Below are 13053 nucleotides of genomic sequence, written 5' to 3'. Positions count from 1 at the left end.
TTTTTGGAATTCCAGTGAAATTCATGTGTGTGTGTGTGTGTGTGTGTGTGTGTGTGTGTGTTTCTGTTTTTTGGAAGTTAATCCTAACATGCCATGTGAAAAAGAGTTAGCATTGCATCATCTACTCTTTGAAGATAGAAAAAAATAAATTTGAGGACAGAGTATAAGCCCTTAATATAAGAATGCATTTCTTCTTCATCTGTTATTGCTCTCCTGACAAAGATCTGCATAAGTGAGTGGTAAGTCAATACCACAATGTACCTTTTTGAATTCATTTTGGATAATGTTGGCAAATGAGGCAGTGTTGCAAAATATATTATCTTCTGAAATCAGCATACACCAGAGCTAATACACTGGACTAAGAGTCTGATCTGATTTCTTTATTTTTTTATTTAATAAATATTTGCTGAGGTATTATGCTAGGTACAAGGTTTAACATGACCATACACTTGCTGTGTACTGTTGGCAAGTCACTCGACCACCCTGAGACTAGGCTTCCATATTTGTAGAATGGATATAGAGTATGTCCTGCCTTGTCCCATAGCATAGTTAGTGAGGGTCAAATGAGACACCATATATTCAAGTGATTAATATATGGTAAAGCACTTAAATATAAAGTTATAATACTTATTATGTTCTGTTAGTTATAACATGTATAATATAGCTACATATTATATTAGCTAGTGCAATAAAATTATATTTATTAAATAGCACTATAGCTAGCTCTCAAAACCAATTCCTAATTTCCATAATTTCATACTACCACAATATTATAATAATTTATAACAGTATCATACATTTGAATTGTCCTCTACCATTTTCAGAGTACTTTGAAGTAAGTCTTCTTTGATCCTTTCAACAACAGAGAAAGTAAAGTCACCTACTCTGCTTTATTTTTTCATTCACATATTTCTAGGGATCTACTTTTCTACATGATAATTTTTAAATCTAGAGCTAAACTAGCTTTTGAATGGTACTTAAGTAAGCAAGAAATTTTGGTTCAATTTATTTCTACCTCAGTTTCTCAAAGGATCACCATAGTGATACATGATACCTGAGAGACATAAAGAATTGTCAGATCAGTTTTATTTCTAGTTCTTGCAAAATGCCTGATGACAATGGAAGTCTACAGCAGTGGGTTTCAACATTTTTGAAATGGACTGCATTTTTTCTAGGACTGCTTTATACACTGAAAAATTAGTGAGGACCCTAATGAGATTTTAAGTCTGTAGGCTGTATACCCTTCATATTGGAAGTTACAGCTGAGAAATTTCAAAAATATGTATTTATTATTTCATTTAAAAACAAGAAATGCATTACATTTTAATATAAATATTACTTTTATGAAAAGTGACCACCTTTTCCAAAACAAAAAAGATGAGCGAGAAGAATGACATTGTCTTACATTTTTGCAAATCTCTGATATCTGGTTTAACAGAAGACAACAGAAATCTCTAATTTGCTTCTACATTCTATCTGTTACCATATATTGTTTGGGTTGAAGTATAAGAGGAAAATCTGGTCTCACACAGATATATAGTTGGAAAAAGGAGCATCTTGCAAACCCCCTGAAAGGGTTTTGAGGACCTCCAGGATCCATTAACCACACTTGAAAAATGGCTGGTCTACAGTGTAGAGGGTTTAAATGCCAAAGCTTTGAAGTCAGACAGACATTCTACCTGAATTCAATCCAGTTTAATATGTTTTGGTTGTGTGTCCTTGGATAATTTACTTAAACGATAAGCCACAACTTCTTCCTCTGTGAAAAGAGTGTAATAATTCCAACTTCATGGGGTTGTGGTAAAGATTAAATTGCTCGAATTGTGAAGTGCTTAGCATAGGTCCTGGCCCACAGTAAGTGTATGGAAAATAGTAGCTGGCTGTAATGTATCATAGGCTGTTTCTCGTACCCTGTGCAAAATAGAAGGCCTAGAATAGTCAACCTAACTCACCTGACAGTAAGGCCAGTCTTAGAGGGAATGTTCTGAAATTGAAACCAATAGGATCTAACTTTAAAATATGCTATCCTATTTTCACTTATACAAGATTTATTCTCAGTTAATATTGCCACACAATTGCGGGTGTTTATGATAGCCCAAACTAAAGCTATGGTAGATTTGAACAGAACAATTTAACTAACCTTCACATAAAAAAATTCCATGCATTGTTCTTAATGAAAAACAGACCAAACTACTAGACTGAGAAAATAGTAGATTATTGTGTACACATCTCATTTTATAAGATGGTAGTAGGTATTCTAAATATACTAAAACCAGTTTCTGAAAGCCTAGAAAGTAGGAAAGGGGATTTTTAAAATTTGGTTTTATTCATTTATTTACTTTTAAAATTTATTTTTTTTTATTTATTTTATTTTTGGCTGCGTTGGGTCTTTGTCGTTGCACACGGGTTTTCTCTAGTTGCAGTGAGCGGGGGCTACTCTTCGTTGCGGTGCGCGGGCTTCTCATTGCAGTGGCTTCTCTTGTTGCAGAGCACCACTCTAGGCACATGAGCTTCAGTAGTTGTGGTACACAGGCTCAGTAGTTGTGGCTCGTGGGCTCTAGAGCGCAGGCTCAGTAGTTGCGGTGCATGGGCTTAGTTGCTCCGCAGCATGTGGGATCTTCCTGGACCAGGGCTCGAACCCGTGTCCCCTGCACTGGCAGGTGGATTCTTAACCACTGCACCATGAGGGAAGCCCTAAATTTGGTTTTATTTTTGTTTATAAATTAATTTTAATTACACTTATTGAGCACCTATTTAGTATAAACATTGTTGTGCAGAATCCAAAAATGAGTAGCACTTCTGCCTAATATTTAAGGTTTTTTTCCTTTTGTTCTGTTTCTACTTGCTAATAGCTTTGTTTGTCCAAAAATAAATTTCTGATTTGCCATATCTCTAGTATGTATTTTTAAAAATTAAAGACACTTATATCTGAACTTTGTGTCTTTTTTACTATCTAAGAGAGAACACAAATGATCATCAGGGGTCTGAAATTAGTGGTAAAGTAGTTGCCCAGGAATAACTAAACGAGTTCTTTTGTACATTATATGATATATGAAACTACTACAGAAATGTCAGTAGAACAGTCCCTTCTTAGACTGTCAGATTTTGTAAACTGATCTCACTTAACTCTGTTACTCGTCTTGTTTTCCTAGACTCAGAATATTCAAACCCAGCTGAATAATTCTTCTTGGTGTTCATCTAATGGTTTTAACTTCTCAATTTATAGATCATGTGGAATCCCTAATAATAATCATAGCAAGAACTTACATTTATTATGTACTTACTTTGTGCCTTTTGGTGTTCTAAATATTTTACATGTATTTAATCATGTAATCATCAAAATAACCCTATATTATTATTCTCATTTTATAGATTACAGAGACCCAGAGAACATATGACAGTAAAGGTCGTGTCAGAAAAACACAATACTCTCTAAATATTTAAATCAAGGGATAATTCAAAGGACTGGTTACACAGGTAAGGGAGGAGTACACCAAAGAGGGACAGTGAGTTAAATCAGAGTTTAGCAACAGCAAGAAATTATTATGACTCTTAATTTGGAGAGATGATGGAAGGAGGTAAGATTTCCAGAGCTCAGGGACTTGCTTCACCAGGAGGACCTTGAACCAGGGTAGGCCATCTGGTGAAAAGTGGAACCACAGAAGAGACATAGCTCAAAGAGATGCCTGCAAGGGGAGAGGGAGAAGGAGAAAGCAGAATGGCCTGGCTTCTCCCTTTCTCTCACATTCTAATACCCCACCTTTCCCTTTCATTGGCCAATCCATTCTGAAGCCAGCTGAGCTGAGAGCGTGGGATATGCATGTGTAGTTCTTTCCGTGATTCAGAGCAGAGCAATAGAAGGGCAAGGAACGTTCCTGATAGCAAATAGGCAAGGAATATGCAGAAGGCTTAAGTAAGTTGGCCAAGATTACCGAGCTATCAGTCTTTCAGTTGCTCTTTGGAATTTGGACATACGTGGTAAGCATATGCCCTGAATAAGGGAGATAGAGGTTTTGAAAAGTGACATTAGTCTCTTTCTGATGTGTTTTTTTCTGCCCATATATGTCATAGGATAATTTCAGGGAAATGTTTGCCTACCACTATAGCAGGGGAAGAGAGGTAAGAAATGAGAAAGGGTCTGGGATTCTAAACCATTTTCAGTGTCAGAGTATGCCTTTGAGCATGTTCAAGGTAAGAAGAACAAGTGATTCATGCAAGAAATCTCCACTTTATTGTGCTGGCTTTCAGTTGATGAAGTATAGCTTTTTCTCCACGTAGACCTTGCAAAGATATAGTTCACATTCAACTAGAATCTGTTTTCAGTTTTTCAAAACTATTCTAATTGGAAGTGTCAATATTGGCAGAAAATGTGGAGATACTATCTTTTAATGTGTTAATGCATCTCTTGCCAATCTAAGAGGTTATGGGATGGGGCAGGAAAAAAGGATATTTGATGGCACATAGGCATGAAGTATAGGACTATAAGTAAAGTAGGCTAAATATAACTGCTATGAGCTGAACTGTGTTCCCTTAAAGTTCATAGTTTGAAGTCCCAACCCCTAGTACCTCAGAATATAACATATTTGGAGATAAGACCTTTAAGGAGGGATTAAGTTAAAATGAGGCTGTTAGAGTGGGGCCCTAATCCAATATGATTGGTCCTTATAAAAAGAGGAAGAGACACCAGGGGAGTGTGTATACAGAGGGTCAACCAAATATGCAGAGGCAGCGTCTGCAAGCCCAGGAAAGAGGCAGCAGGAGAAACCAACCTTGCTGGTACCTTGATCTTTGACTTCCAGCCTCCAGAACTGTGAAAAAATAAATTTCTGTTGTTTAAGCCACTCAGTCCATGGTATTTTGTCATGGCTGCCCTAGCAAACTAATACACTGACCAAAGAAGCAACATCTGGAGACTCTCAGTGTGGGAGGCATTATTGATAGCTGGAGATACTAATAATGATATATTTATAAAACAATATGGCTGCCAGGACCACAAAGCTGTCCAATTGGAATGAGAAGTTAGAGTTAGACACACACTGTAAAAGCATAAATAAACTTGTTTTTCTCTCCTTCATGGCTGCCCATTTAATTCAATATGCATTTTATTGTGCATGTATTAGTCAGGAAGTACTCTTACAGGTTCCAATCTCTGAACACTCTATTGCTGAGTGGTGCTATTGTGACATCATAGAAACCTCCTCTTTGAATGATTGCTTATGGTTCCCTTATTGGTGGAAACAAAATTGTCCCAGAATGTCAATACACCTTAAGAAGAAAAATAATTCCAATCCTCTTCAAAGTAGATTTAAAAAACACTCTTCTGTTGTGGCAATTGTTCAAATCTACCCTGTGAACTGAGTGTTTCTCACTTGTTCATATCTTACAGATGTGCTTTGGCAACATATTAGACTTCGGGTGTCCAGAAACAGATTTTCAAACCCTTTCTAAATGAAAAGAAATAAAGAGTCAGGATAGAATAATACCAATGTCCTTGGTTCATATATAAGATATAATATTAAATATTGTTAGAAACATCATTTTGATCCACAATAGAAAAATAGACTTTGTGTTAAAAACTAAACATTTAAACAACCTAAATATCCATCGACAGATGAATGGATAAAGAAAGTGTGGTACATATATACAATGGAGTACTACTCAGCCATGAAAAAGAATGAAATAATGCCATTTGCAGCAACATGGATGCAACTACAGATTATCATACTAAGTGAAGTAAATCAGAAAGAGAAAGACAAATACCACATGATATCACTTATGTGTGGAATCTAAAATATGGCACAAATGAACCTATCTATGAAACAGAAACAGACAGACATAGAGAACAGACTTGTGGTTGCCAAGGGGGAGTGGGGATGGGGGAGGGATGGACTGGGAGTTTGGGGTTAGTAGATGCAAACGATTACATATAGAATGACTAAGCAACAAGATCCTACTGTATAGCGCAGGGAACTATATTCAATATCTTGGGATAAGCCATAATGGAAAAGAGTTTAAAAAAGAATGTATATATGTGCATAACTGAGTCACTTTGCTGTACAGCAGAAAGGAACACAACATTGTAAATCAACTATACTTCAATAAAAATAAATTAAAAAAACTAAACATTAACTTTTATATGAAATTTATCACCTTACTTGCTTACCTAAGTGTCAACAATCCAGAGCAATGCAATAATTTAGGAATTATTAAATAATATAATGAGGATATATAATTCCAACAACCATCCATATTAAGGCTGACACATGAACAGCAAAACTGATATTGGGGCACATTTTTAAAATGATTTAAGATATCTGGCAATGGGTCTTATGTTCAAATTTATCTCAAATTCTCACATTTTTATCCTCTATTCATTCCGATTGTACGCTTTCTGGAAAAAAATTACGTATAAGGAAACATGAAATTTACTTCTCAAAGTTCTACAGAACCACAATTAAGATTTAAAAAAAATTAAATAGGAAACCATCAAAAGTGATCAGGGAATGATCAAAGTGGGCAGGTACAAACTACCCTATAAAGAGCTTTATTTGGTAAGAATATAGTAAGCACTGGTAAGATAATTTTTTTGTGGAACTAAAATCTAACTCAGGGGTGGGATAGGGAGGGTGGGAGGGAGGGAGACGCAAGAGGGAAGAAATATGGGGTTATATGTATATGTATAGCTGATTCACTTTGTTATAAAGCAGAAACTAACACACCATTGTAAAGCAATTATACTCCAATAAAGATGTTAAAAAAACTAAAAATAAAAATAAAAAAATAAAAAATAAAAAATAAAATCTAACTCAGAGGAACATTTATTGCCAAATTCTAGAAACTAAACTTTAGTGTCTGGCAATATCCTTATAAAACCACAGTACCAGATTTTTATGTTAAATTTAACTTTCTTAAATTCAAATGTCATGAACTGGATAGATTTTTAAAAAAATCTGTAACACAGACAAACTTGGAGTTGATATGTGGAAAGAATTTTCATCTATAAATGAGGAAAAATGGGCTGTAGTAAGCTTTTGTTGACAAGTCACCCTCTTTGGGTCTCAGTGTTATAAAAAATGTGTGCATTCTATCAGAACTGTTGCATTGTTCCTTAAAATTCTGGGTTTCCAACCACTTCACAACCTTTCAAATTCTTCTGTTAGAGATGTAAAATAAAATTTGTAATCTGTCAAAATCAAATGAGCAAATAAACATGAAAACTCAAGGTAAAGACCTCAAAAGCAGTTGAAGACATCTAAGGTGCAGAGCAAAGACAGCTTGTAAAGTGCACAGACTGATTACAAAACCTTAGGAGTTACTGTAATCCATGATTATTAAATAAAACCTGATACTATTTCAATGATCACGTACCAAACTTGCTTTTCTTGCCATCAGATTAAAAACTATATCCAGATTTGCATATGTGTGCATTGTATTTGTGACAATACGCACTGATTATTCCTCCTCTCCCGCCACACCATCACCCTCACGTCCCTATCTGTTTCCTGTCCCCAGATTAGCTCCTGAAACTTAAGATATTTTTGAGGCTACAGATTGCTTTCTCAATATTAGGTTTTCCTTACAATTCCACATATAGTCAAGTATTTCAAGCAGGGTGGTTAACAGATAATTGTTTGGCAACTGGGATATTAGGTGATGTGTCATCTAGGCAGTGATACTTTTGTAATATTGTCTGTTGTATAGACCGTATTTCATTTATATCAAACCTTTGGAAAATATACCTTATTTCTCCAGAGCCTAGCAGTGACTGGCACATGTTTGAATGAAAGAAGTAGGCAGAGAATATCAATATTCATTTACGTAATGATTAGTTAAGGATTAAAGTACATTCCAGCATAAGGGCTTCTGACAGCCTTTTGCTTAAACCACACTTGACTTTTCCCTTCGGGCGAGTTTACTGCTTGTGAAATTCCTAGAAAGACCAGAGACATAGAAAGGAGCTGGGATTCGGGACCCAAAGCGGTTTTCGGACGTTATGCGGCCTGGAGGGAAATGTTTTTTCTTGGAGGAGTTCGGAAAGCCAGCGATCTAACAAATTCTGGGCACAGAGAAAAACGCTGCCCTCCGGCCCTCGGCTTGGAGCATCGCGGAGCCAAGGGCAGGCGTCGCGCAACCTGCCGCAGGGGCGGCTCCGAGGCCCGGCCCGCGTGGCGCTCTCTCGCTCCACCCCCGGGAGCGCGGGTACGGGGGGCGGGGCTCCGGGCGGCTCCGCCCCGCCCCGTCGCCCCGCGGGTCATAATGTAGGGTTAGGGCGGCCGGCGGGCGGGCGGGCGGGGCTCGGCGGGGGAGGAGCCGCCGGGCGGGGGCGGTGACGACGGTTGGGGGAGGGGAGGAGGAGTCGCGGCGGGAGGAGGACAGCGCCATTCCGGCCGCTCCCTGTGTCCCCTCTCCCTTCCCCGCAGTGGCCCGCGAGCCGCCAGCGAAGGAGCGCGCGCGTGACGCGTCCGGGGTTGCTCGCGCCCTCCCGCGTCGAGCGTCCGCCGCCCGCTCATGGCCCGGGCCGCGGCCGACGAGCCGCGCTGAGGCGGGCCGCGGGGAGTCGTGGGGCCGCCGCCGTGGCCCTCGCTGTCCGCGCCTCGCCGCCAGCCCGCGGTGCCCGCGCACGCCAGCCGCCATCGCCTTCGCGCCTGGCTGGCGGGGGCGCTGTCCTCCCCGGCCGTCCGCGCCGCTCCCTGGAGCTCGGCGGAGCGTGGCAGTCAGGGCCGGCGGAGGCTCGAGGAGCCGGACGCCGCCGCCGGTATCGCCGCCGGCGCTGCGGGGGCCATGACCGTGGAGCAGAACGTGCTGCAGCAGAGCGCGGCGCAGAAGGTGAGGCGAAGCCGCGAGCCGGCGCGGCCCGGCCCCGCTCCTCCTTCTGACGTGCCGCCCTCACCCGCCTCGGCCGGGACCTCCCCGGCCTCCCCCGCCGCCGCCCGGGCCTCCTCTGCCCCGGGCTTCCCCCTCGCTGCCCCCCGCCCCTACCCGCTTTGGGGGCGTCGCGCCCAGTTCCGGGCTGCGTGTGGAAAGCGGGGTGTAGTTAGCGGGTTTCAGTCCACTTCCTTATTGCCGATTGTTTTCCTGTAACAGACGGTGCCGGGTATTGGTTGAGCGCGACCTCACATTCCTACACTCCTCTATATGGCTTCTTAATTAAACTTTATCTTCCTCCTCTTTTTAAAAAAAGGAATAGCCGGTTGTCATCCCTTCTGAACCCAGTTTTTATTTACAAGGTAGGAGCATTCCAGGCCTGCTATTTTGCAAAAGGGTCTCCACCGGCATTGAATAGTCGGCCTGGCGGGACAGGTACATTAACCAGGTAGACTCAGTGTAAAAGCAGAGGATTTGCTTGGTTCCTTTTCCTTCCTCCCTCCCTCCCTCCCTTCCTCCCTTCCTTCCCTTCCTTCCTTTCCTTCCTCCCCTTCCTCCCTTCCTTCCTTCCGTTTCTTTTTCTTTTCTTTTTTTCTTTTTTGAATATAGAAACTGTCCCTTAAGGAAACCTTTCTGGCCATGTTTATTCCAGGAATCCTTTGTCCCCTAAGTTTGACCTTGTTCCATCGTTCACCCTTTACTCTTGCCTCAGTCACACATTCAAATGGTCACTCACTTAAGGAAAAAATCTGGGTTTGTGAATCTTCAGATCTTTTACGTTAAGTAATGAGAGATGCTACTTTTTTTCTAGATTTTGCTTTCAGAATCTCAAGTGCACTATCACGGCTTGCACCATATCCTGAAAAGTAGTTGGTTGTGACTTAATTTTTTGGGGGTGGGGGGGTGGTCATTGGTGTGAAAAGCATTTTGGGCAAAAGGAAAACATTGCTTTACTCGTCTTGGAATTATGGGGATAACCAGCGTTTACAGAGAGCAGCTACCAAAAGTATATTTGATTTTTCTGGGAGAGTAGTGAATGCCCCACCCTGTTGTAGTTTTGACATTGTTATATCCTACCTGTGCTTGATTTTAGAATAAGGGCTGCTGTCCTGCTGACTATGTGTACAAGCAGCTTGCTAAGTTTTTGCTTTGAGATTATTTTTAGAATTTTATTATAGTACTTGAGGTAATTGAAGATGCTCAAGAATTTTGGAAAGCAAGGATAGTGCATTGTTAGTTTAGGCACTTTGGGAAAGTTGTCTTTGGAACTCTTGTGTGCTGTACTGGTTAATTTAGAAGACTATTGCAGACTGCAGTTTATTTACAGTGGAATAATTCTAGATTTAATAATGGGAGTTTAGAACAGTTTATCTCCTAATCCCCTCCATTCTGTTTGGAATACCTTAAACTTTAGTTTTTGATGTTGAGTATGTGACAAAGTGTTAATACTTAGAGAAGGATCTTGTGGTCCTGTGTATACTAAGCAATATTTAATAGGTTTGGTGTCGCTTCTGTTTATAGTTCTCTTCAAAGTTGAATATTAAAGCCTATGTGTTTCAAAGTGGGAAATATAACTCATATTTTTCACATCTCTTAAATTTGAACATTGGCAAGAAATTTGTGAGTTTTTTAAATTGATTTTGGACTAAAGTACTTCTTTAGCATAAAATTAGGTAATGCAGATCTGCCCAATTCAGAGGTTTATGCATAAAATTGTGAATCAAGAATCAAATTACTGAAAGTGATCTTGGCCACCAAGTCCAGTTTCCTAGTTTACTGAGTCCCCTCCTTAAACAAAGGGAGTAGTTGTTAGTCTAAAATATTACCATTATGATGCTGTTTTTAGTGTGTGTCTGTCAGATCATTTCATTGATACTGTGGACATTTTTTTAGAGCAATACAATTGCATTTATTTTTATACTTCCATCATGGTGTTTATGTATTATTTTTAAAAGAAACATGTAATGTGTTTGCTTTCTATATTAATATACTATTACTTTGTTACTCAGAACTACTTAAAAATATTCATATAGGTTCAAATACCTTAAACCATCCACTTAAAATGAATTGACGATTTAAATCCACCATGCTAGTAACTAGGAAGTAGACTTCAAGCTAGTAACTAGGAAATGAACTACTTTAGAAGAAACAAAAGTGAAACTCTTTGCTTTTAAATTAGAAACTTTATGAATTATTAGTAAAACGAGAAGTGTCTAGTGCATATTGCATAACCAAAATCTTAGCCTGTTTTCTGCTCTTCTTTAAAAAATTGTGTGTTGTATGCTCATGTGTAATATTAGCTTTATACAAAGAGCCATATTTTGGTAGTTGGAACAGTTTTATATTTTTCAAGATTTTTTTTTCTTCCAGAAGGATGTATGATTAAAAAAAAAAAAAAAAGCACAACACTCATATGTCTTTTGTCACCTACAGAGTAGCTTGTCACACGGTAACATAAGGCAAGGGCTGTCTTTTCCTCTGATGTGTTCTTTGCTTGATTGCTCAAGTTTAGCCATGGCAGGGAGTTATGAGATTAAGTGTTAACTGCAGAGAGCTGTTTTTTTGAGGTTTAAGATGATACAGGTGAGGTGGAGTTGGCAGCAGATTAGCTACAGTTAAATTCTGTCATAATTTTGTTCTTGCACATGTGTATTCAGCCTTTGTGCTTGATATTTACCTAAGTGTAGGATCCTTGCATCTCAGAAATTTGATTCATAGATCCAGGTCCCAAATAAGGATTTTTTTTAAAAAAATACATCTTTATTGGAGTATAATTGCTTCACAATGCTGTGTTAGTTTCTGTTGTACAACAAAGTGAATCAGCCATATGCATACATATATTCCCATATCTCCTCCCTCTTGAGCCTCCGTCCCACCTTCCCTATCCCACCCCTCTAGGTCGTCGCAAAGCACCAAGCTGATCTTCCTGGGCTATGCTGCTGAGTAGCATTGACATATATACACTACCAAATAAGGATTCTTTAGGGCAGCAAAATAGAAGCCTTCCTCCCAGGGACCAAATTAATTTGTAGAGTTAAGTGAGCTGGATACTATTTTCATTAAATGTATCCTCCTGAGTTGAATAAAATATAAGGTTCATAAGGGAAGGTAGTTTGCCTATTTCGTTTCACCCTAGGGCTTAGAACAGCTCCTTGCACGTAGTAGGTTTCAGTAAATATTTGATGAATGAGTGAGTATTTTCTAAAAGGAATGCAAGCGGAGGGGTTATTTTAGTTCCCTAACTGAATCTCACGATTTAACATTATTGAGAATCGATGAAAGCTCTAAACTGTGGACAACTGTTAGAATATAGGCCGTGTAGTGAAAAGACTAGGATGTGGGTTGATCTAAATCACCTTTCTATGACCTTGGGCAAGTCATTAAATGCCTCTGAATCTTCTTTTAAAGCCTTAAAGTTAGTATGAATAGACATGAGCAACTTTTTAAGATCTGAGTGTTTAGTGGAGCTAAGCATACATTTATTCCAGACAGGGAGGATAAAAAAGAAATAGTAGAGGATGGAGGCAGAAGGAATCTTATGGATCAACAGTCAACTTTCACTTAGTTATACTGGGGGTTAGGTGGGAAGGATGTCACAGATTAACCAAATTAAGAGTTAAAACAAAACTTGCAAAACAATACAAGCTGAATTCAGGGTAAATTTCTTAGTTAAAATAATGTAGTATTTTCTAATTTAGGTATTATCTAAAGTTATAAAAATATAATACAACATTTCAAGGGACAGTTAACATTATATAAATCACTCTAAACATTATATAAAATGGATATTCTTTAGTATGAAATAGTTGGTTATCTTGGTATTAGCATAAGACTTGGTTTGCAGAGAGAAAGGGATCCAGCTGCTTATTCCCTTTTTACTCCTTTCTTTTCTCACCTAATTTTGATTTGTTATACTAACATTGTATCCAGCTGCCTTAATGAATTTTCATTAGTTCTAATATTCTGTTGATATTCTTCAATATTCTTTGTATGCAGGCCATATCATTTGCAAATAATTATCATCTGACCTCCTCTTTGTCAATCTTTACACCTCTTAACTCATAAACTATTTTATTGTTTTAGCTAAGATTACAGAATACTACTAGGGTTAATACTAGTTTCTGTTATGTATTGTTTCATTGTAATATGAAATGTCCTTACAGTTATAAGTTTTTAAAATGCTTTGAA

The 13053-nt window shown here is 38.9% G+C and overlaps 1 protein-coding gene across 1 annotated transcript in view; it reads left to right on the top strand.

Moving 5' to 3' along the window:
- The first annotated feature begins 8593 nt into the window (after positions 1–8593).
- The window catches only part of USP25 (ubiquitin specific peptidase 25), a 142589-nt gene continuing 138129 nt past the window's right edge, over positions 8594–13053 (top strand). The window contains exon 1 of the mRNA XM_061194023.1: positions 8594–8826. Coding sequence (XP_061050006.1) covers positions 8782–8826 — 45 coding nt within the window. The 5' untranslated portion in view covers positions 8594–8781. The remainder of the gene's footprint in view (positions 8827–13053) is intronic.

This window comes from Eubalaena glacialis, chromosome 6 (genome assembly GCF_028564815.1).
Source record: "Eubalaena glacialis isolate mEubGla1 chromosome 6, mEubGla1.1.hap2.+ XY, whole genome shotgun sequence".
Taxonomy (NCBI): domain Eukaryota; kingdom Metazoa; phylum Chordata; class Mammalia; order Artiodactyla; family Balaenidae; genus Eubalaena; species Eubalaena glacialis.
This window is presented reverse-complemented; position numbering and strand designations above follow the sequence as displayed.